The 26,300-nt window shown below is 44.0% G+C and overlaps 1 protein-coding gene across 2 annotated transcripts in view; it reads left to right on the top strand.

Annotated features, from left to right (window-relative positions):
* The first annotated feature begins 4,106 nt into the window (after positions 1–4,106).
* The window catches only part of LOC147707763 (trypsin I-P1-like), a 173,710-nt gene continuing 151,516 nt past the window's right edge, over positions 4,107–26,300 (top strand). The window contains exons 1-2 of one of the 2 annotated variants that reach the window (XM_086926616.1): positions 4,107–4,158; positions 9,018–9,195. In XM_086926616.1, the coding sequence (XP_086782742.1) occupies positions 4,113–4,158; positions 9,018–9,195 (224 nt within the window). In that variant the 5' untranslated portion in view covers positions 4,107–4,112. The remainder of the gene's footprint in view (positions 4,159–9,017; positions 9,196–26,300) is intronic. The other variant, XM_086926614.1, reaches the window with a different exon arrangement.

The raw sequence follows: 26,300 nt of genomic DNA, 5'->3' as shown, positions 1-26,300 counted from the left end.
GAGATGGGCAGCTTCTCCCAAGATTGTGCTGCTTTGACTTGAAAAGTTCCCCCTCCTACCCTAATTTTCCTAAACCTCACTAAACATACAACATTAGCTGACAATGATATCTGCATCCTTGCCGGTTTTCTAGTAGATGACATTTTCGTGTAGGAGTCTGGGTCCTGAACAATTTAAGGCTTTAGGGACTATGCACATCTTTTAAAACATGCCTCTCTCTTTTTTACTGGTAACCAGTGAAGTTCTTTTAGGGTGTTTTTTTCAGGATCACCCATGATTTATTAAGTGCTAGTTTGGCCACCAATACCTGTGTTCTATGGAGCGTTTTAAGCAGATATTCTGGGATTCCCAGTAGGAGAACGTTGCAATAGTCATTCCTATTTAATACTGTACTCTATACAACCATCTTCCTTGCTTGTACTTAAGCAAGGGGACAATCTTCCTCAAATTTCTCATAAAGCCACGCCAGGTGGCTACTATCCTATTAACCTGAGCTTCCATTATATAGTTTCATAACGATCTATACCCTTACATTTCTCACTGATTGAGCTCTAATTAGATCCACATCTTTTGTCCAAGTTTAAAAATTATTTGGAAGTTGACATGGAACTTTACTGGGGGGACAGTACAAGAACTCTGTTTTTCTTCCATTACATTGTAATGTAATTTTGCTGAGCCACTTTGTCATTTCTGACATGGATATCATCCAGCTGGCTCTGGTTATCATTGTCCAGAGATATAACTATTTGGAATTTTTATCTGCGTAATTTATAAAAGACAACCCAAAAGATTTGATTAGGGTTAGTATGGGATTAGATACAAATTAAATAGAATAGTACTTAATGTAGACTCTTGTGGTACTTCATGCGATGACTCAATAAATTCTGATCTAAACGGGGGAGAGAGATAGCTTGCCATCTCTCTGATAGATAGAATATAGGAAAAAGCCTTCCTCCCCTATTTCCTTTAATCTAATGTTTAAGATTCGGTGGGCGACAGTGTCAAACGTTGCTGACAGATCTAATAAAATCAAAACTGGAGTCTGCCTACTGCCTCCTCAGCTCATCTCTTGCCATAATTAAGGCTGATTCAGTGCCATAGGCTGGTATGAAGCCCATCTGTTCTGGTTCAAGTAATTTATTCGATTCTAAGAAATGTACCAGAATTTTGTTGATGTGCTTTTCAACTATTTTGACCAGATAAAGGAGCTGAGAGATTGCCCGAGAATTTCTAGGGTCCTGTATATCAGCGTGTTGTTTCTTCAGTAAGGGAGTAACTAGTGGTTTCTTTCAAGCTGCTGTTACCGACCCTGCAACTAATGATTGGTTACAGATTTTTCTTAGGTCCGGCAATAATTAATTCCCTCTTTCTTTCCAGATTTCATGTGGTACAGGTCTAATATGGAACCAAAGGAGATCGGCATTGCCAAAACACTGGAATCTTCCTCATTTACCAGGTCTATTTGGCCAACTTCATATCTGGCTGAAATTGCTGAAGGGTCACCTTAGAAATGCCAGGGGAGTTGGAGGGTTAATACATGGTTTTAAGGGGATTCCCTTGCCCCAGTGAGTTCTCTTTGCTAATGAATTAAGCCCACTTTAATATGAAAGGGGACTGACAATGTATTGCATAGTTCCTATTTGCTTTGTAAAATGGGCTTAGTACTTATGAAAAAGAGTTCTAGCATTTAGATATCCTCTGATTGACCAATTCTTTGATAATTGTGAATGCTCAAACCCTTTGTATTCTGGCCCAAAGTACTTTAGGGATAGAGTACAAAGATAATGGTCAAAGAAAGTGTCCGCAATTTTGCGACCTGACTTTTTGCAAAGTATCCTATTTTGTTACCTGACCTACATCCTAATATGTCAGTTCGCAAAATACTTGCGGCATATTTACTAACCTTTCATGCAATGTAGCATAGCAAGTGAAGTTACTGCTTTACGTGAAAGGGAGAAAGCAAAACACTGCCATATTTTCAAAGATATGACACAGTTCTGTTCTCTCTATGCACTTGCACCCTTGTGGCTACCCAGCACCAATGCAGGCATCCTGCATCATTGAGCAATGGTGCCTTCTTTAAGGTCTGGATAGTTTTTGTGCAGGAAAAGCATATCTTCCTGAACAAACACTATCCTTTGATGTAATTTCTTGTTTACCTGTGTGCTGCACATGCAAAGTGGAAAAAACTAGAAAAAAATAAAGATATTTCCCTTCACTACGCAAGCCTAAGGTAGGTGCACCATTTTTGGGCAAACCCATGTTTACAAATCCGTGTAAAAATAGTTTTGCTTCAAAATGCATGGATGATGCACAGAAATGTTCATACGCCACCAACATAATGCCTACTTGATGCAAGCCATTCGAAGCCATGCAAATCAGTACTTTCATGACTTTGTAAATCCCAAAAAGATTTTGCACCTTGGTTGAACCAAAAAAGTGATGTAACCCTGTTGCAAAACATTAGTAAATCTTAGCCTGAGCCAGAGAGGTGGAAAGGCAAGGATTGCGGCCTGCAAGTGATTGCAGACCACCAGGCCTTTCTTTGCATTTGAAAACTCGAAGCTTTTTTATTTAGGCACCCTGATATCCTTAAGGTTTTCAGTTTTCAAAAACGTTAGTGAAGGTTGGCAGTGGTCTCTTCACCACAGGCCACTCCCATGAAGCTGGCATTCCAATTTCAAAGGGGTAAAAAGGCCCAAGTAGACTCCCTCCCATTTGTGAATGAATTACCACCTCTCATTGGAAGTCTGTAACTTATCAATGGTTTGTGGCTGGAATTACAGTCACATCCATTGATATATTAGGCATTTATTCAGTATTTTGGAAGGGATGTCCATAGAAAGCCTTGTCTAAATGCTAAATTGATAAACATTTCTAAACCTATTTTACAAGCTTGAAAAACGGTTCTGACTCGTGAAAGGGGTGTAATAAATTAGAAAATTATTTTTACCATTCACAAACCTTCTGATTAGTCAACTAGAGAGTTTATGGCTGGTAAAATGTTAAATACATTTGGAGCCATATGTATGAAACTTTGGTTTTGCGATTCTCAAACGGCGTTTTTTTGCGAATCGCTATTTGAGAATTGCAAAATGCTATATATATTTAGGATTTGCAAATAATTTTGGGAATCATACATATCCCTTAATTGCAAATTGCAAATTGCGATTCGCAATTGGGGAATACCTCCCCTTTCATTCCTATGGGCCCACAGGCTCATAGGAATGAATGGGAAGACATTCTTTATTCCGATTCTCAATTGAAGAATCGCAAATTGAGATTGCAATTTCAAGGGTGCTAGGGTGTCAAAAGGACACCCTGTTACATCCCTGAAATGTGCATTTGTGCACATGTGGCACACATACATGCCCTGAGGGCATGTATGTGCACCACATGGCACTTTGAAAAATGCAAAAAGTGTATTTTTCAAAGAAATTGCAAATTACCACCAACTTGAAGTTGGTGGTAATTTGTGATTCCTTATGGCCAAATTGCACTTTTTCTGGGCCTCTTACATTGCATTTAAGGAATCGCAATTTGCGATTCCTTTAATGCAATCGCAAAATAGGGAATCGCAAATTTGCGATTCCTTATTTTGAGAGGCTGTTTTCCTTTCATACATCCCACTTGCTAAATTGCAAACGCCGAAATTCTGCAAATTTCAGCATTTGTGCAATTTTGAATGATACATATGGCCCCTAGTGACTTGTACTTACAAAATAGTGTGTGCAATTGTGTGTGTGTGTGTGTGTCTGTGAAATCTTTCAATTGTATGCACAGACTCACAGTGGTCTTGATGTCAATGTCACCCTCACCTGAGACTGTTTGCTGTTCACGTATTTACTGCAAAGTAAACACTTTCTCAATACATTAAGTGTTTGTGTTCCCTTTCTGTCTCTGGAATAGGGACCATGATTCCCTTTATGGAGGGGTTTACCTTTGCCAGGTCATAATTTAAAAGGCAAGGTGACTCAGATATGGAATAAATAGCCCAATTAGCACAAATTCCAGGAATCTCTGACGCAGGACATACGATAATGAAACATATATAAACGTTCCTTTCCCAGTCTAATAGTTGTGAAACTTGATTGAAGCACCATAGCCTCGAGATGAAGCTCTTTCTTCTGCTGGTTCTGGCAGTCTGGCATCATGCAGGTAAACACAACAAAGAGAGAGAGTCGATGTGCTGTTCTACTGCCATGAAGCTTGAGAAACAGGCTACTTCCATGGCACCCAATAGAGCGAGGGGAGTTAGGGACATTCCTGGGTCTTAAGTAGAGTTATTTACTTGATTTGCAACGGTGCTGCTTCTTGATCATGTGTCGGGTAAGTGCAATGTGCTTAATTTTCAGATTGTGCAGGTGGACCTGACAGGAGGAGTGTGAACTAACAAGCCTTGTATTAACAAATTAAGCATTTAAGATTTTTCCAAAATGGCAGATCGTCTTGTCCCTGGACGTGAAGAGCAAGATCATAGCTAACTAGCATAGATGGTCAACCTGTGGTGAAAAAACTCACCAAATCAGAATCTAGTCCTCTGGACAGGCTGTTACTTTAGGGAGGCAACATATTTTGTGTCAATAACCTCTGAATTAGTAGTAGGTTTTTTAGCCTTGATCTCGTTTTCATGGAACGTCATGCAAAGGACGGCACACATTTGCTTTTAGACAGCTGTTGACTTTAACATTGAGTAGTGGTATTATAATATTACTACTACTGGTATGGTGAATGATAATTAGATCAGTGTAGTGTTGGTAATACATCTTTGAAATCCATTAAAGGAAATCCGCTTTAAGGAATGGCGAACCATATCAAATCTCTATTAGTATTATTATTATTATTAATATTATTATTATTATAATTGAATTTATAAGGTGCAACACCTACCCAAAAAGGGTTTCCTGGCTTGACAGGAATAATGCACCCTAATGTGCTAGGAGCAATGGTGGGTCAAAAAACTATTACCTAGAAATTGACCAGTGAGGCACGGTGCGGCTACATCAAACATGCACAAACATGTCTCATGTCACATGCCGTTCCTTTGTGGGGAAAACAAACATAACATAGTGGACTGATTAGCACTCTTCAATATGCAGAAGGGGAAGAAGCACTCAGGTGAGACTGCCAGTACCACTTTTTGATAATTAATTGACTACAGGGGGGAACTGCCACTTTTCCTCTCTGGGGCACACTGCCCATTTATTGAGGGTGCTCAACAACCATAACACGGAGAGTAGGAGCAGTGTCAGGGATTCTAAGGTCCTGAAGAAAACCAGTAACATCCTCTGGCTTGACAGTCGACCAGAAGATGTGGTGAATGAATTAGATTCCCCAGTATCTAATTCTTGTTTTTTAATGGTACAAGTGGCTATCTTATTAAAATGTATCAGGTCATCCACTAGATAATGGTAGCTGCATAAGATTCTGGTTCTCAGGTTTTACAATATCCTGGTCTTTAAAAAGAAATGATCTCCACGAGAGCTTTTCCATGAGGAGCCCGTTCAAACAAGCATGCTGCCTTTTCTGGATGAAGACACGACCCAATGATGAAGCATGCCACGGCTGGCGGCTTAGGGTCCTGTGTCCTAAAAAAGAGATACATTTTGGACAGTCAGAATTCCATGAAGAACCTTCTTATTAAAGTTTGGGATACCTTTTGTTGTTAGGGCTCTGCCAAAAGTACCTGGAAGCCTGCCTGCTCACTGAAGGAAGGAGTGTGTCTAGCCTTGTAGGAGGGGGTTACTGTCCAGAAAGAAATGCCCAGAAACTATCACTGTGTTGTTTTGCAACTGCCAAGTGCAGGAAAGACAGGTGCTGCCCCCACTGATGTCAGGAAGAGGGGCTAAGCTACAGGCAAAGTGGGGAGTCATGATTAGCCCAGAAGCCACAACTGCTGAAGACATGACATCACAGAAGACTGGGTCTGGAGCCTACAACTGCTAAACTTGATTACATCTGCACTTGGCAAAGGAATCTACCTTTGCCGAAGATATGTGCTGCTGAACAGTTCTACTATCCCAACTACACACAGCAGTCCCTGTTCCAGTGCTGGGGCCACAGGGAAATGGAATACACAACTACGAGGTTATGTGTGTGAACAGTAACTGCTGTTCATTGGGAAAAGTCGCGGGTCGCCTAATCCTTGACCGTTTGCAGGATTGGGCGGCAGAGAATAACATCTTTACCGACCTCCAGTATGGATTCCGGGAGGGACTGGGCACTGTTGAACAGGCTTTAAATCTTACACTTCTAATGGGGAAGTATGTGGGAGCAAAACGGGGAAACCTATACATGGTCTACGTCGACCTTAGCGCGGCGTTTGACTGTGTAATTCATGCCAAGTTATGGCCCTTCCTGGAGAAATTGGGGGTTGATCCGCCGCTAATCAAATTCTTGCGCGAGCTTTACTCTGAAGCCTCGGCTCGCGTAAGGTTTGGAACAGGTGGCGAATTAACATCTTCCTTTCAAATAACACGTGGTGTTAGGCAGGGCTGCGTCCTGGCTCCCTTTTTGTTTAATTTATACACCAACGGTTTGGAAGCAGCCATGCTTGAAGGGAGCCAGGATTTACCTACCATTAACCATCGCCCTATCCCAGCACTGCTCTACGCTGATGATTCAGTTATCTTTGCTAGATCCCTGGTACAATTGCAGAAGCAACTGGACAAATACTGCAACTATATGCTATCCCTGGGGTTAAAGGTGAATAAGACCAAGACCTTTGTCATGCAAACGGGGCCCAAGGTGACAAGCTCGAAGCATCTTTCTATCGAGCAATCAAAATTAGAACGAGTCAGGGAATACCCTTATTTGGGTATACTAATAGATGATCAGCTAACGTGGAAAAGGGCACTGGTAACTAGAAAACTGCTGTACCAACGTGCTACATCTGCCCTAATTTCATTTTCTAGAAAACTGGGTAAGCCATCTCCCCCTGCACTACTTAAAATCCACCAAGCTAAGTGCCAGAGCATTGCCACATATGGGGCTGGTGTATGGGGTTATGTAAATACGGCTGAACTCCAAAAAATTCAAAATGGCTTTGTAAAATATTTGTTGGCCCTCCCCCAGAGTGCCCCCACATACGGATGCCATACCGAGCTTGGGATTGACTACCTAGCTGATTACATCAAATGTCAACCAATGCTCCTATGGCATCGTATCTGGTCTAAGCCTGAATGTCACCTCACTCGTGCCCTGATCTCGGACTGCCTGGGGCTGACCTCATGGAAAAAGATCCCATGGTTGGCATACGTTGTTAACTTCCTGGAAGATCTGGATCTTAACCAATACGTAACAGAGCCGTCATTAATCAGTGAGCTAAGTAGAAAAACCTTTAAGTGCCATTGTCTTAACCATCTTAGGGAACTTCGTTTGAGCGGCGAATTACCCAAGCAATCAAATGCCCACGTTATGATGGTACAAGTATCTCCAGGCTTACAGCCTTATCTCACCTATTATTTGACTAATTACGAAAAATACCTTCTAACCAGGTTTCGTTTTAATTTGTTTTTCCGATTGATAACCTTTCCAAACCCATTAAATTGGTCCCACAATCTAGAGAAATGCCCATGCGATAAGGTCTCATCCCAAACCACCATGCATGTAGCCTTTTTCTGTTATTATTACATCATACCCCGCAAACGCTGGGTTTTTCCCGTGTTGCGTCAGATGGGGTTGAGGACCTGTCGACCAGCGCTTCTTGATTTGCAACAGCCGAATTCACAACACGAGGCTAAAAGCCTGGCAATGTATTTGAAATCATGTATAATAATACGTAAAACAATAAGGAACGAGGATCTAACACATTGAAACATTGTGCTAGGTAGTTGACTGAAAGCGTATTTTTCCCTTCTGTTATTCTCTCTGTAATGTTATAGGCTTTTTTAAATCGTATTATAATATTGTAATAACATTATTTGTTTCTTATTTATGTGAATATGTATTTTTAAAATTATGATGTACTTTTTATGGTTAACTAATTGTCTAACCGAATAAAAGAATTTGAACTGAACTGAACTGCTGTACTTCTAAAACTGCAATGTCAACCAGCAGATAAAAACAGGGATTAGTCTTCAACTGGGAGGAGACACTAAACCTGTACCAGTCTGCCGTATGGTCTTGCAACGTTGTCACCCGAATTAATGTAGTGGTTCAGAGACTTTGAGCTCAGTTGTGGAATGATAAACGGTGGTACTTGAAGGCAACCTGCCCCTGTGTGTAATTGATGCTTATACCCACAGTATATTCAGGCTTTTGTTATTGAGGTATTGATATTCAGGCAGATAATAAGGAGGTGGACACCGGAAGGGGTGTTGTGGCACCTTACTGAGAATTGTAACTTCAGGTGTAAACCTTCAAACCTGACTCTGGAAGAAAGTAGCAATTTTAAGGGTATTGGTCCTACTCCTGAGTCTTTTTTTTAGAAAGATAATATTTATTAGGGATTTTTCAAAATTGCAAATGTCAAAATAAATACCTAACCATAAATCAGAAGAATGTTCACACACAGAAGAACCACAGGGCAGTGATTAGAAATTAAATGAAAAAACACCTTCATTTTTTTCTTCTGGAAAATATTTTCAAAGGTAGTGGAAGGTCTCCTATTTAATGGCCAGTAAATATGGTGGCTTAGTTGTGTTTTTAACCATGAATTTTGATTGTGAATTAATTGCTCAAATTGGGTGTAACATGTTATTAGTAATGTATTTAAAATGCTCCCAAAGTAAGACTTTGTAGGTGATTGTCACTTCCCTAACATTTACTACCAACCATCGCCACGAAACGCTCATGTTGGGTACACCCATCACAAGATGATTCTTGCTTATATTCTTCATCCATAGCTTTCTTTTGGGAAGTTAATGTTTGGACATTCTGATTCCACAAATCACCCTCAAATGGCAAATTTTTACTCACCTAAGTTGAACCTAAATGCAATAAAAAAAATTATAAATCAGACTCTTGAGATCAGCTGTCCTATGTCATTTCAATTTCTCTCAATTTGCATTTTACAGCTACCTACCCGACAAAGGTCGGAGATATCAATGATATTGTCAATGGCTACAACTGTCCACGAAAGAGTAAACCTTGGCAGGTCTACCTGAAGTTTCGTAAAAAGAAAGGGTGCAGCTCTTGTGGGGGATCCCTGATCAATCCGAATTGGATTCTATCAGCTGCACATTGTAAGGGCCTGTGAGTGTCTTTCTTCTTCTATTCAATCCTCATATTTGATGAAATATACAGTGTCTTAGTATGTTTAAAAGAAGAAGTAAAAACCATCTATCTGTCACATGTTTCCATCCACATAGTTTCTGAAATGTAGCATTTATTAAAGCTCCTTCATGGCATGAAGATGGTAAAAGGAGCCTGTATTTAAGTCAATTGCATTGCTTGATTATTACTGTGATTTAATAAAATGTATTTGGAGTTGTTTTATATTTTGTACAGACTTACATTATGTGGCATACTCAAGATGTGCAACAAACTGTCCATTTTCATTATGTGGAAATTATAAGTACAACCACCAAATTAATTAAAAATCTTAAACAAAAAGGAAACACATAAAATTATATATTATTAAACAATCTCCAATAACCACTGAACTTTAGTAATTTAGAAATCTGGGCTGTGAGACAAATCACGACTCCAACTTCATCTACCTCCCACCTCCCCCCCAAAGGTTCAGCACCTGAGCTGAGCTAGAAAGATGGACTACTGATCCCCTTCCTACAAAAATAGAGCATATGAGTCCTCTCTGTCCCTGCCTCAGCTAACCCTCTACAAGGTGCAGTAGTATTTTAGGTTCAGAGGGTACTCGTTGTGGACTCCAATCAGTCCTAATAACACAGCATGATATGACTGCACAACCGACAGCTGCCAATAATGGCAACCAGCAATTCCTGTCGCGAACCAAAATAGAAGGAAGGCCACATAATGGAGATCCTAATTCAAATATATATATATATATATATATTGACCATATGTTTGCAAACTCAGAAATGAGATGTTTTCAATATGAATTTCTTCAAAGAATTATGGCAGCTCCACTGCCTTGAACCTCACCCGGACCAACAATTCATATTAGTGTTTGACACAGGCATATTTTTTGTAGTACAAATCTCACATAGATATATATGTGCTCAATTAAGAAAGAAAAATATAAAAAGAGTAATGGATTCTAGAAGACTATCTTATGTGATGCCCTGTCCCACATCAGTCTGCCAATGCAAATTAAACTGCTAGTCTTGGATAGGTGTTTTACTCTGCTGTAATAAGGCAGATTTCACCTTGAGAGTTCCTAAGTACACTAAGTATAGATTTTCATTTTGATGGTGCATTGAGGCTTTTTTGTCTGAGACTTATAATACAAACAATGGGGCCACAAAACCTCTTAGACGAGCTATGCTACTATTCAGTCTGGCATCTGTGTCTTTTGTTTCCATTCTCCCCGCCCCCACATATCTTCTTACGCAGCCCTTAGGGTATCTGATAGACCCCCTACGACATAGTCCACCTAGTGCGAGTGCTCTCCCTGAAACTCCTTCCTTATTTCCTGTGTTTCGAAATGCCTCTTACCTCTTGTGTGGGTAAACAAATCCCCCATTAGAAAGCCCCCTTCCTCTTTCTCCTCTTTCCCCTCCTATCCTACCAATAGCACCCCTATAATTGTCCATCATGGTTATCCAGTTCCTCCCTTATCCTCCGGCCCCCCTCCCTTATCAGTGCCATACTCAGTATGCTTCCTGGGGGCATTATTTTCTTCCCTGTCATATGTAGGTTGAGGGACTTCTCAGTCTACGGATCTGTGACTGCCTCCATATTTACAAGTTGGGTTCCAAAGCCTTCCCACCTCCCAAACAGCCAGCCTCCTTTTTAGCTGCCTCAATCTCTTCTTATCATTGCCATTTTGTTCTCTTTCCTGCTATGCACCATTTGTCATTGCCTACCCTGTGCATTATTTTTCGGCTCTTCTCTTCATTGGGCTGTGGGTCGACCTGTAGCCCTACAATTGCTGTGCCTCCACCACCGTTTTTGCAAAAATGTTTGTATAATTCCAGGCAAATATGGAAGAATGTGGTGTTCCCATTGATACTAGATTTTGGGCCAGATGTATGACCCTTTTTTGCGGCCGCAAATGGGAGAACCTCTCGTGTGCAGCCGCAAAAAAGGGCAATAGCATGTACAAATGCTATTTTGTGATTCGCTGACTCGCAAAATAGCGTTTGTGACTCTCGCTATTAGGAAGTGGCGTCCCTTCCTAATAGCGAGTCAACATGCTATGTACCAGTGTTTTGCGACCGCATTTGCGGCCGCAAAACACTCACAGTTTACCACTTACTTCAAGTAGGTGGTAAACCACTCGCAAAGAGGAAGGGGTCCCTTTGTTGAGTATGTTGGAAAATAGTTTTTTAAGAGCAGGCAGTGGTCCCAGAGACCACGGCCTGCCTTTAATAAACCAAAACTGAAAGGTTTCATTTTTCTTTTTTAAATGCATCCCGTTTTCCTTTAAAGGAAACGGGCCGCAATTAAAAAAGAAAAAAGCTGCTTTATTACAAAGCAGTCCCAGACATGGTGGTCTGGTGAGTCCAGCAGGCCAACATCTGTGGGAGGGCTGTCATTCCCAATGGGCTTGCAAATTGCGAGAGGCTCATTAATATCAATGAGCCTCGCAATTTGCGACCCCCTTGGGAATCGCAAACAGTGTGAAATACACTGTTGTACATCGGAAATTGCTCCCCACAAAATGCGCCTTGCAAATTGCGACTCGCAAATTGTGATGCACAATTTTCCTGGTCCTGGTCGTACATCTGGCAACTTGTGTTTACATGGGAGTTTTCTTCCTTTGCGACAATCCATACATCCTGTTAGTTTGAAGGGTGCTAGAACAAGGGAGAAGCTCAACTTGTGCCAGCCAGATTCGATCATCTCCATAGGTGGACAAGCACCATAGTTTTCCAGTTCTCTTCCAAGAAATATACTCTAATCAGTACATATGGGGGGACTTCTCAGCAGGGGCCCAGGTGAAAACCCTATGAATACGATGGAGTCTGTGGTTTGCCTCTAATGTGATGTAACGTTTGCTGGGATCTCATGTTACAGAAGTGGGCTATCCTGTAACTCATGAAACACTCACTAGTGCCAATACCATGGCTTTAACTAAGAAAGATTTGGTGGAGAGCCTCAACACATTCAAGGTACATCACAACTTCAACAAAAGTATGTCCAACATGAGAGCCTCCTACACTCAAAAATACATAACTTACACACGGATATAGATTCGGTGAGGCAATGCATTCTGGATGCCACCGCTAGACTGGACACTAATGTTGGGGATCAAAAGCTTAGGTCAGAGTTGGATAAGCTCTAGAGCCTGGAAGGTCGTCCTTCAAGGGAAGATTTGAGGATTCACAGCCTGATTGAAGAGGTTATTACTTCATCTTAGATGCATTTGTGACTGCCATGTTCTCGAAAACACTGGGTGAAAATCATAGTCAAATATGCCTGCATAGCATCCACAGGGCTGGCCCTGAAAAATCTGGACAACTGCAACTGATCAAGTTCCATTACTTTTTGGAAAGAAAACAGGTTTTGAAAAAACTAAGAGAGCTGTACGCTATCTCTTTTCAAGATCACACCTACTCTATATACCAGAATATCTTAGGTGAGAAGTATTTATGTCAATGTTCTCCGGCACTTGTTGTACCTGTTCCAGGCCCTTCCGGCAAGGGCAGAGAAGATATTACGGCAGATCCAACTGCAACTAGTGTGGTTTGTATGGCGGGGTATGGCACCCAATGTGAATTAGAGAAGTGGGCTAGCTGGTATTGCCTAACATCTCCTTGTATTATGCAGCACCCCAAATGAAAATATCATCGGAGGGGTCTGTGGTGGAGTTTGAGAAAAATTGAAGGAACACTGATCATGCTATTGTCAATACTACCTTTTGGGACCTGGTCTTGTTAGATATTAAACTTAGGCTCTTAAATGCCTACTTGAGAACCCTGGTGGGTACGGCATTTGTGGATGTGAGACACCTTTATGGATGCACACAGCATATTTTCATACCCATCCCCCGATGCTCCCACTCACTTTAATAATGACTTCACCCCAGCTGCAGAGGGCCAAGCACTTTGGAAGTGAAGAGAGGGGGTTTGCAGGATGATATCTGATATACCTGATTCCTCTATACCTAAAACATATCTATAATGTAAAACAGAATTTCCCGTCTCTGAGACCTAACTATTACTATGTGTAACTCAGACAGAGACAAAAGCACACTTGAGTTGCTTTTCACTAAACTGGTAGACACTAAAGGAACCATATCTAATATATATTGTGTGCTGCTTTGGCAGGAGGTCCCCTGAGCATTGCCACATAACAAGAAATGAGATAGAGCTATAGGCATACAAATATCACAGTGGGAATGGCTAGGAAGAGACATGCACTCCTCCATCAAGTATGTTTTAGGCAGGGAGATCCAGCACAAAACGTGCAATGGCTGGCACTATACTCCCTCACCCCTACATCAAATGTTCCATTATGCAGATGCTAACTGTTGGAAGGGCTATAAGGATGAAGATGATGAGATGCACATTTAATGGTCATGGCTGCTGGTTCACCCCTTGAGGGATAGAGTCTCTACCTTACTATAAGATATTTCGGGGTGCTCAATTACCTTTACTCCTGTGGAGAGGAGATTGCCTAACGGCTAGGGCGGTCGACCTCGAATCTGTGGGACTGGGTTCGAGTCTCGGCAAGGACGCGCAACAATCTGTGATTCTGGGCAAATCACTAATCTCCCCGTGCCTAACAAAAATTAATGTAACCTCATGTAATGCAACTGATGCTATGGAAAGCGCTCTGATACCCGATTCAGGTCAAGTGTGCTCTATATAAAAAACTCTGTAAGTAAATTAAAATACTCTGAAAGGTATGAGGCTCAGCTTGAGACCATTGAACTTTAAATGATACCTAAAAATGATTGCCATATGATGCTCCAGTGCCAGGGGCAGGCCTATTAACTATAGGTTTCCACTAGAAGAAAAATGATACTCTACTGCTATTTCAATTGTACCACAGGCTCTGACCTATTCTAGATTCAGGATCAGCTAGCCAATAATAAGAATGGCACCTCTTTGCTCTTTGAGGCGAAAGGGAAACCGCTATTCAAGATTATTTGTAAGGCGCTACCAAGCACTATGTTCTAGCCTAGATGGAAAGTGCTGATTTTTTTGGACTAAAAGTCTTGTTGAAGCTCTTTTACTGGGGGTAGGTGAGCATATATATTGGTAAAAAGAGCTGAGTTGATGTGAGGTGGTTATGTAGTTATGCAATTCTGTAAAGTTACAGGGGACAGATGATTGAGATACTCCATTCACTTGAGAGGCTGGGGGTGTGTGGAGAGTTGTAACAGTTGGAAGGGGAACCCCTTGTAGTACACTTACCTCTATACTTACGTTTTCCATGGTAATGGCATGCATTGTAAAGGCAGGCCATGGTAACAATATGTGGGCTAAAGGCATGTGTGGTAAAGATGCATGTGTTGTAAAGCTTTCATTGTAGTGGCATGCATGGTTTAGACCACATCATTTGCTGTTTCCCATCCCTGGTACAAAGGAAGTACTAACAGCTATAAATCTCCCAAACACATCATCATTTATCATTTAAAGAGCAGCTTTAAAAATATTTTGTATTTTCAATCATTTTGTTTTCAAACATCATCATATGACTTTCCCCAAGTACACATTTTTCTAACAAATATGCTCTTCTCATTTTGGATAAAACACTCCAAGGGCATCTCATCACTCTGCACGACTGATAGAGTTAGCCTTTCCAAGTGATAAATCTCCATGTGACTTTTCAAATCTGAGAGTAGATACAGGTGGCCAGTATGCAAGTCCTGCAGGTTGTTACAGTGTGCTTTTGTGGACAAGCATATGGCCCTGCCATAATTTTGTCTGGCTGCCACTATAAGGGTCCTGAGATGTGTAGTGATGCCTTATTCAATGCAGCTAGACCCTGTAAATTACATATTGTACTTGACTGCACTTCTGTAAGCTACTTTCAGGGTCCTCGCAATCTACCAGTAGCTCCAGAGCTACCAGATGGCGACTCCTATACTAAAACAACCATCTGATGTCAAGAGAGCAAGCAGATCTCCAGGAGAAACATTCAATAGTAGTTTTGCCCTATCTGCCATGCCACTAAAATCACCAAAACTAGCTGCAAAGCTCCATCGACTGTTTATGGAATTTCAGATGATCATTAAGTCCCTAAATGACTGTAATTTTTGTATAAGTAAAGCATTTTATAGGTCCTCACACGGTTTATTGCCAGTAATTCAACCATTGCCTTTCCACATGGGGTTACCAGCAATGGTAGATAGAGGTAGCAAGTTAACGTAGCAGATCACTTTAGCCACCCAGCTTAACCAATTTATTTATTTTATTGAACTTGTATTGCGCACAGCTACCCGCAATGGGTTTCCCGGCGCCAGGGACAGACTGGAGAAGAAAAACAAGCAACTGCAAAGAGCAAAGAAAAACAGAACCTAAGAACTTAGAACAGAAGAGTCTTCAATTTTTTACGGAAAGCAAGAAGACTAGTTTCTGTTTTTAGCGCCAACGGGAGAGCATTCCACATCTTGGGTCCTAGATATGCGAATGAACGGCCTCCCATTTTTGCCAGTCGAATTCTAGGAATCACAAGATTGCCATTGTTGGATGACCTAAGAAAGCGGCCTGGCTGATATGGCTGGGCAAGATTGTGCAGGTAGATGGGAGCAGAACCCTGACGAATCTTAAATAGGAAGCACAGAGTTTTGAAGACCACACGATCAGAAATTTTTAACCAGTGAAGGTCACGCAGAGCTTGCATTGCGGACGTTCTCCGTGGAACATTGCGCAGCAGGCGAGCAGCTGAGTTCTGTACAACCTGGAGTTTATTGATTGTGGCTTTATCTGCTCCTAGATAAAGCACATTGCCATAGTCGATACGGGACATCACTAGGGCCTGTACGACAGTTCTTCGAGTGGACTCAGGCAACATCCATATGATCTTCTGCAACCAGCGTAGAGTATTGAAACAGATTGCAGCGACCTTGGTTGCCTGCTGCCTCATCGATAGTTTATCATCGATCAGGACACCGAGGTTACGGGCAACAGGCACGGGGGTAGGCAGCGGACCCATATCACTGGGCCAGTGTCTTGAGCCCCACAGATCTTTATGTTTGCCAAGTATGATCACCTCGGTCTTGTCTCCGTTGAGCTTTAACAGATGCGCTTGCATCCAAGCTGCAACACGAGAAAGGCCAATTTTAAGGGCAGAAGTGTCCTGAGCCCTGCTGCTAGACAGAGAAAACACAATCTGCGTGTCGTCTGCGTATGAGTATATAGACAAACCGGCGTCCTCTACGATAGGAGCGAGTGGTCTGATGTAAATATTGAACAACAAAGGGCTCAATATAGACCCCTGAGGGACGCCGTAAGCAGAGGAGTGAATCGCAGATTCAGCTTTGTTTGAGAAAACCTGAAAGGTGCGCTCATTAAGAAATGAGGCCACCCAGGCAAGCGCTGGTCCAACAACACCAAGGGAGCAGAGAGACTCCAATAGGATGGTATGGGACACGGTATCGAAAGCAGCGCTTAAATTGAGAAGAATGAGCGCAAAGGTCTCACCGATATCGATACCGTGTCGGAGTCGCTCAGTCACCCCAAGGAGTGCGGATTCGGTGGAATAGTTAGCGCGAAAGCCTGATTGGGATGGATGAAGATATCCCACGTTTTCAACAAACTCATTGAGCTGGGTGTTAACATGGCGCTCTAGTATTTTGGAACAGGCTGGCAGCAGGGATATAGGCCTGAAGTTGGCAAGATTTGTGATGTCAGCACCAGATTTTTTAAGCAGGGGAACGACCATGGCATGTTTCCAATCCTGTTCCACCCGAGATTCAGTGAGAGAGATGTTAAGTAGCCTCATTAAGAATCTCCGTGGTTCAAGGTCAAGTTGTTTCAGTATCTTCATAGGGACTGGGTCCCGCGGGGACCCTGACCTGATGCTTTTTAAGCAGGACAGGAAGGAGGAGTCATCAAATGGTGTCCAGTTGTGAATGAACTCAGTAGGGGAGATGGAAGCATTGCAGAAAGAACCGAGTTGAGAGAGATCAATTGGTGGTGGAAGGGAGGCCAAAGATTGATAAATGCCCTCAACCTTGGATATAAAAAAGTCTGCAATGGCATTACATTGTATACCATCTAAAGCCGGCAGCGCGGGAGTGGTATCGGCTCCTGTGAGTTTCTTAACTGTGGCAAAGAGAGTCCGAGGACAGTTTTGCACTGAAGTGATTGTGGAGGCAATGGAAGAGGCCTTAGCACGTTTACAATTTGCGTGATAGAATTTTAGTTCTTCTTTGTAAATCACTTTAGAAGGAGCGGAGTAAGACATCCTCCACTTCCTCTCCAGGGCTTTACATTTGGCACCAACAATGTCCTTACCCTTATCCTTTTTAAATTGTTTCTGAGGAATCTTCCTATAAAAGTATGAAACCTATTCACAATGGCATTTTTCTGAAAATTCCTCATTTACACTTTCTAGGTGTTCACAAAAGGATTCCTGGCAAGGGTAAATGAATAACTCCACTTCTTGTGTTGAAGAGAAAATGCTTTCTCTAAGGGGAACATGTTTTCCTCATGGAGAAACAAAAAGAAAAACATTTGGATTTGGACCGCAGTCTCTATTCCCTTCAAACCCTCCATAGACTGCTGTCATGCATGCAAATGTAGACGTGGCAGCCACCTTTAAATTGATTTTTTGTTTTCGTTTGTGGAGTACCACTCAAAGATGGTGGCTATGAACAAGTCTCTTGCCTCTTTCTGTCACAATTAATTTTTCAGAGGCTGCACACGAAGGGGGCTCAAGAGCCGGTGCCATAACGATCGCTGTCCCCCCATGACAATACTGTTCGCTGCCAGTTTTTGGCACGCAGAAGCACAAGGCGCGAAACCTGGCCTCGCTTCCTGCCCCCCCGCAATGACCGCCGAACAGGCGCTGCCCCCCCCCGACCAATGGGGGCCCAAGCAACATACAAACCCCCGAATGGGGAAAAGACAGCAGCTAGACGGAATGACCAAGGGGGGCGATATAAGGCCTGCTCCCCAAGGTACGCTCCATGTTCACGGCGGGATCAAGGGAGCAGCACCATGAAGGGGTGGAGGCGGAATGAGGGCCCTAGAAAAGACACCAGACACCCCATAAATTTCACAAGGCTTTGTTCACTGCTCAGCACACTTGGGGACGCGATAACAGAAGAATATGAGCTACTACTGTTTAAGGCCGCGTTTTCCACCGCTTTCTTTGGGGCGTTCCACCTTAGCGAGCTAGTAGCACCAGCAAAGGTGGGACCGCAGGGCGATGCATACAGGCAGGCGATGTGACACCCACAGTGGCAGGGGTAGAGATCCTACTAAGATGGTCAAAGACCGACCAAGCAGGGAAAGGAGCTATGGTAAGAGTTCAATGCATTGAGGACCAGAGGTATTGCGCCGTATGCAACCTGCTCGCCGGGGAGGTTCCGCTGTTCAAACACAGGGACAGAACACAATTGAGCAGATTCCAATTCATGGCGGTCATGCGCCTTGCTCTTGGCAAAGCAGGGCTGCATCCGGCAGCGTTCGAGTCCCACTCCTTCAGGATAGGAGCGGCCACGTCGGCATCACTGCACGGGATGACAGAACCAGGAATTCAGGCAATAGGGAGATGGAGGTCACGGGCCTACAAAACATATGTGAGACCCCAGCTACTCTGAACCACAAGATAGATCAATCGGGAAAGGGTGGTTCCCTGCAACGGGTAGAACTGGGAGTGACTTGATTTCCTTGCTTTGACAGGAAGGAGACCACCGCCTGGTATGGGTGGTGGGGCACTCGTTCATATTCATGATGCAGACCTGGTGGCGGCAAGGGGGCCACAAGGCAAAGGGGGGACCCGCGGACACATGCATTTGGTGGTTTGGCCAACCGGGAATGAGAGGGGACCAGCTGCCGGAGACCCTCAGGGAGCTGCGGGCAGACACGGCATGGCACCCGGATGTGCTGATCATCCACCTAGAGGGTAACGACTTGGCGAGACTCGGGAGGAAATGCCTCTTCAGGACATACAGAAGGAACTCACAGAAACAGCCAGGGCATTTAGAAACTCTGCGATCGGGTGGTCAGAGGTAATCAGCAGACACAAATGGCGTTGGGCAGACTCGCAGAAGGCAGTCGAAAAATCCTGCAAAAAACTGAACCTCCCGTTAAGCAAATTCTGCAGGGCAAATGGTCTGGGGATGGTCAGGCACGTGCTTATTCACATGGGCCGCCCGGAATTCTATGCCAAAGATGGTGCGCACCTGACGAACGAAGGCATGGGAATTTTCTGGAGCCACCTCTGTGGCGCCATGTCATTGGCGGGATGCAAGTGATAGGGCACAGGGCATAGTCGGGTGGGAGCCGCCGGGAGACAGAAGCCTCCCAGACAGCGTGGCAGAGAACTATGCAGATAATGGTTGGTAAGGAGGCACATTGGAGGGCGGTGTGCCAGAATTGGACCACTAACCTTGCGACACCACACGGCTGGGAGAGCTTGCCTAAGGGCAGCGGGTAAGACCACTCACCTTCAGATGCATCACGGCTGGGTGAGGCAGCTTAACAAAGAGGGGGAATAACAAAAGAATCGGACAAGGTAGCGAGTCGTGACCTAACTCCGGGGACAGAAGCTACTCCCTCCCCCACGCAAAGAGAGCCCAAACCCAACCTACCAAAGAAAAACGACCCTGAAGGGCCATGAGAGACTAGATAGTAAAAAGTATGTTTATGCATGTTGTCATTGTATTCCAAATAAACTGCGTCCAACAAATGACCACCACAAAAGAAATGTGTACGTTGGTTCTTTTGCAGAATGAGGAATACAGTATGGTGGAAAATGTGAAATGTGCGGATGGGTAGGTATGGGGCAAGTGCGAGCATTATTGCAGAGGCTGCACATGAAGGGGGCTCAAGAACCGGCACCATAACGATCGCCGTGCCCCCCGTGATAATCCAGCTCTGGGCCAGTTTTTGGCGTGCAGAAGCACAAGGCACGAAAACTGGCCTCGCCTCCCGCACCCCTGCGGTGGCCGCCAAACAGGCACTGCCCCCCCGACCAATGAGGGCCCAAGCAACATACAAACCCCCCAATGGGGAGAAGACAGCGGCTAGGTGGAATGACCAAAGTGGGAATATAAGGCCTGCTCCCCCAGGTAAGCTTCATGTTCACGCCCAGAGCAGGGGAGCAGCACCAATAGCAGAATCTTTGACCACCCACCCACCCACACTTAAGGAACAACAATGTCGCAGTGCTGAGGAGCAAATACAAGCAAACAGAAAACTATGCGGATAATGGTTGATAAGGAGGCACACCGGAGGGTGGTGTGCCAGAATTGGACCACTAACTTTGGGATGCCTCACGGCTGGGAGAGCTGGCCTAAGGGCAGCGGGTGAGACCACTCACCTTCAGATGCCTCATGCTGGGTGAGGCGGCTTACCAAAGAGGGGGGTAGCAAACAGAGACGGCGCTCGCATACCAGCCCCCGCCGGATGGCAGGGCACAACAAGAATTGGACAAGATAGCGAGTTGTGACCTAACTCCGGGGACAGAAGCTACTCCCTCCCCCGTGCAAAGAGAGCCCAAACCCAACCTACCAAGGAAAAACAACGCGGGGGGCCAAGAGAGACTAGACAGCAAAAAGTACAAAGTTTATGCATGTTGTCATATTCCAAATGTTTTTTTTTAATTATTTTACTCATTTATAGAGCGCAAGTGAATCATCCCCAGGGGGATCTCTCGGCGCTTCGAGAAATGGGTAATCCTAGGCCATACTCATCTAAAACAGCCAGGTCTTAAGTAGTTTCTTAAAACAGGTTGGTTCCACACAGGCCCTAATGTTCTGTGGCAGACTATTCCAGTGACTGGCAGCCAGATGGAAAAGGCTCTTCCCCCCATCTTAACCCTGTGAATTCTTTGGATGACAGGAGATTGCAGTTACATGGTCTTAGCTGTCAGACCGGTTGGTACAAAATTAGTTTATTTTTAAGGTAGGCGGGTCCTTTTCCCTGTAGTGTTCTGAAGACCATACAGAGCATCTTAATGATAGCTCGCTTCCTAACCGGGAGCCAATGGAGCTGGCTCAGAAGGGGGGCAGAAGGAGTCTGTGCCGGTTTGTTGAGAGCAAGGCGGGGTGCTGTGTTCTGCACCACCTCTAGTATAGATAGTAGATCTTCCCTTATTCCCACGAACAATGAGTTGCCGTAATCAAGTCGACTCATCAGGAGTGACTGTATAAGGGTTTTCCTGGTGGGGAGAGGAATCCGAGGGAAGATCTTCCTGAGCATCTTCATTGTGACGAAGCAGGTGCCTGACCGTGTCTTCACCTCCTCCTCCATTGATAGTTTGTTATCTATCCTAATGCCGAGGTTCCTATCCCAGTTTTTAGAAGAGGGAGCTTCTCCCAGCTCAGCAGGCCACTATTTGGGGGACTTGATAGTCTCGGCCTTCCCGAACAGTAGTATCTCCGTTTTAGAGGAGTTGAGCTGTAAAAAGTTCTTCCTCATCCAGCTCGGGATGCTAGATATGCAGTTTTTAAATTTTAATTGAGTTGACATCATGTTCTCCTCAAAGGGGACAATTAGCTGCTTGTCGTCAGCATATGAGATGGTTTCAAACCCATGGCCTCCGATGATATCAGCCAGGGGAGTAACCTACACATTGAATAGGGTGGGACTCAGGACTGATCCCTGAGGGACTCCCCTGTCCATCCCTATCGTCTGTGACGCGAAAGAGTCCAGCTGGATGCTCTGGGTGCATCTGGATAGGTAGCTTTGAATCCATTTGACACCAATCCCTCCCAATCTGTCCATCTGTATCTTGTGAGAGATGGTGTCAAAGGCTGCTGACAGATCAAGAAGAACTAAGATCACTGGAGTCCCTCTATCCAATGTCAGCCTTATGGTGTCCGTGACCTCCAGTAGTGCAGCCTCTCTGCTATGTGCACGGAAGCCGGACTGGGAAGGATCCAGAAGGTTATTTTGCTCCAGATAGTAGGATAGCTGTTGATTGACCAGTGTCTGTAGTTTTGTAAGTCAGTGGGGTCCGCTAGCACTTTTTAAAGCAGTGGTTTAACCCATGCATTCTTCCACTTGCTCTGGAATATAGCAGTATCTAGCGAGATGTTATATACCTTAGCAAGCGCGTCAGCTAAGACCGGACTGAGTGCTGACAAAACCATCGGTGGAGCAGGATCTAATGAAGAACCTGATTTTATGAGGCTAAGTAAAGAGTCCACTTGCTCGTTTGTGACGTGCCAGAAGGAATCAAGCCGAAAAGGAGACTCTGTTTCATGCGGCAAGTCTAAGGGCAGATGGTCTTCCACCCGATCTCCTCCCGCCAAATCAAAAGATCGATAAATTAAATGATCTTCTGGGTGAAATGTTTGGCTAGATCGTCACACAGTTCCTGAGTGGGAGGTGGTGACTGATTGTTAGCCTTCGGCTTTGTAAATGCCTTTAAGATAATAAATAATTCCTTAGAGGAGTTTTTAGCCTCTATAATACGCACACCCAGATGTGTTCTTCTTGCTGCGTTGCAACTAATAAGATAGGCTCTATGTGCCCTCCGGTAGAGTTGTTCTTCTGACTCTGCCTTAGATTTCCTCCATTTCCTCTCCAAGGCCGTACAAGTAGCCTTCTCTTCTTGAGGGTGTCCGAATACGAGGGGGCCGGAGCTTCCCTCTCCTGAATTGTTACCCTTTTAAAAGGAGCTGTAACATCCAGGGCTTCTAGCATCGCACCCTCCAGCTTTGTCCAGGCTGAATTAGGGTTCTCATTCACTTTAAATGAAGGGGCGCTGTAGACTTGGCCAAAGGCAACAGAAGTTACCCTTGACCAAGGTCTACGAAGATCCTTCCAGCCTTGCGCACGTGCGGCGGGGGTAATGGATGACATCATGAAGCTTCATGCTGCATGATCAGTCCAGCCTAACGTTTGAGGGGGGTCAACTCCTAGCTCAGGTATGTTAGAAAAAACAGCATCCAACACATGTCCTGCACTATGAGTGGGGCCAGTAACTTTTAATAACAGGTCAAGAGATTCCATCGCTGCCACTAAACTGGCAGAATCTATATTAGAGAGAGTCCAATCCAATCCAAAATTCTTTATTCAGCATTTTACATTAACGCCATAAAAGTACAGATTAAAAATGACAGTAATGTACAGTTTAAAAGGATACAGAAACTATTACTCTTGCAATTCATTGGGCCCGTGTCTCCCCCCCACATGTTAGTCAAGATTATGGGGGTATTTTACTCAACGAATCCCTCTAGTGTCTCTTAGTTTTACTGATAACCTTAAAAAATTCATCGCGGAAAGTAAGGTCAGGGGGTCTTGGACCATTTGAAAGTATAAAAGGGTCTCCTTCGCATGCCTAAATTTGGCTTTTTTCGGCAAACTTATTAAAAAACGGCGCCTGGGCAATGAATAAAATGGACATAATTATACAAAATGAAGGGTATCCTGTGGAGATCATTGATCGCAGCCGCAGGGACCCTTTGACTCAAATAAATTAGTAAAACCTGCCTGATCGGCTAATAAGTGATGTAAAAAGTTGAGTCTAAAACGTGTGATTAAGAATCTATCCTGGGCATTGTGTATGAGGGCAAGGTAAGGCTCTATTCCTTCACAGGATTTGACTGATTGTTTGCCCCAGGACCTACCCTCTCTGGCTGAGGCATTGCATTTGAAAAACATTTCCTTTACCCTAACCTGATACCGACCTGTTATACCGGTCGGCATTAGAAAAAGGTCCTTACAGCCGATATTTTCCAAAGCTCCGTTTCTGTACTTCAGCCATGGGATATTCATTCCCCTATCCCTCCCCAGGGAATCCATAATTATGGGCCAGATGTAGGTAGCCCTTTACCGATAGGAATCGGCCGAAAATCGGTATTTTCGGCCGTTTCCAATCGGTAAAGGGCTAGGGAGATGTAGGTGCACATATTCGGTAATTTTATCGAATCGTTATCATTACCGAATCGGTAATAAGCACCGATTTGGTAATAATTACCGAATCGGTAATATTTACCGATTCGGTAAAATTACCGAAAATGCTATGTGGGTAGCCAATTTTCCATTGGCACATGGCTTACAGAATCGTTATTTTACCATGGAATACAAATCCATGGTAAAATACCGATTCCTGTGTACATGCACATCTGTGCATGTACACATGTGCCATGTGACAGACAGACGTGCCCTTAGGGCATGTCTGTGTGCCACATTGCACACATGCCCGTTTTGGGGGTGCTAGATGGTGTCAAAGTGACACCCCCTGCACCCTTGTGAATTCATTAATTACCGATTCGGTAAATACCGAATAGGTAATGCCTAATCATTCCTATGGGCTTCAAAGCCCATAGGAATGAATGGGCATTACCGATTCGGTATTTACCGAATCGGTAATTAATGAATTGTTAAGGATTCGGTAACGAATCCAGATGTTGGGACCTACATCCCATTTACCGATTTTGAAATACCGAATCGGTAAAATTCGGTATTTCAAAATCGGTAAATGGGATTTACCTACATCGGGCCCTTAATGCTTAGTCAGCCTGGCCTCTGGGTTGGCCTAGTTCTTTAGCCATGCTAACAGGGGCCTACTCTCCACCCTGTCCTCTATAAACGCTCCACCCAGTTCTTCATGTGTAATATAGGAGGGTACGCACTGTGGGACTTTGAGGAGCCTTCTCAGATATTTGTTCTCCTCTGTCTACAGCTTGTCGACGTTGGCGATCCCCCACAATTCTGCCAAGTACCCAGCTTTAGAGTAGCAAGTTGAGTTGTATAGATTCATCATTTGCTCCGGCGACCATTGCCCTAGTCTGCAACCGAAATTCATTATTGCCCCTGAGTTAGATATTAGCTTGTTGCATCATTTCTCAATCAGTAATTTAAAATTTAAGCCACTATCAAATAAAATGCCCAGGTACGAGAAAGACTGTACCTTTGCTAAGCTGAGTGCGCCTGTTCTATAGTTAAAACATTTTCTGGGTTTAGTCCCCATCTCCATGACATACGACTTAGTCAGGTTGGCAGATAAATCTAAACTAGTCATAAAATCAATAAAACCGTCTATCACACGCTGTAGTCCCAGTGGAGTACGTACCAACAAGACCGCGTCGTCTGCATAGAGCAGGACGGGGATTGCTCTACTGCCTACTCTAGGTGAGTCCACCTTTATTTCTATTTATTTATTTATTTGTTTGTAGAGTGCCACAATCGACTCCCGAAGGGGTATCTCTGCGCTATGAACGGTCACAGTTAGAGAGAGCCTAACATCTAAGAGTCGAGGGGAAACAGATAGGTCTTAAGCTGTTTTCTGAAAAGAAGGTGTTCCGTTCATTGTTTTAATTGAGCAGGAAGCTTATTCCAGTGGCAAGGACCCAAGTAGGATAGGACCTTGCCACCTTGCCTGGCTCATTTAATTCTGGGCACTGTAAGAAGATGTTTCCCTGAAGAGCAGAGTGACCGTTGAGGGACATAAGGAGTGAATTTGTCCACCAAATAACTCGGGCCTGGATTGAAAAGGGCCTTATGAATAATAAAACACACCTTGAACTGTACTCACTTCCAAATTGGAAGCCAGTGGAGTGAGGCAAGCAGAGGCTGAGAGGCCGTCCTTGGGGCGCGTTTAGAATCAAACGAGCAGCCGTATTCTGGATGACCTGTAATCTATCCAATGCAGCCTCATTGGCATACAGCAGAAGGCTGTTGCAGTAATCCAGGCGACTTAGTATAAGTGCCTGGGTTAGCATCTTCCTAGAAGAGCCCGGAAGCAAAGGGAGTATACGGCGCAATAGGCCTAACATGTGGTAACATGAACCAGCTGTGTGGGTGGCATGCTCTTTCATGGTGAGGGTCTATTCAAGGCGGACGCCTAGATTCTTTACACAGATTTTTGGTGTCGGTGAAGAACCGAAATCTGAAGGCCACCAATCAGGGGTCCACAATAATCGGGCTTCCCCGAAAAGCATTATTTCAGTGTTCCCCACATTGCACTGTAGAAAGTTAGTCCTCATCCATTGAGAGATGTTTCTCATCCCCTTAGAGAAGGCGGCCTGTACTGAGGAGGTAAACTTAGCAAAAGGAAAGAGCAGTTGGGTATCGTCTGCGTAGGAAACAGGGATAAACCCACTGTTCTTCAACAGATTGGCCAAGGGAGCCACATAGATA

This window comes from Lissotriton vulgaris, chromosome 6, assembly GCF_964263255.1.
Source record: "Lissotriton vulgaris chromosome 6, aLisVul1.2, whole genome shotgun sequence".
NCBI classification, from domain to species: Eukaryota; Metazoa; Chordata; class Amphibia; order Caudata; family Salamandridae; genus Lissotriton; species Lissotriton vulgaris.
This window is presented reverse-complemented; position numbering and strand designations above follow the sequence as displayed.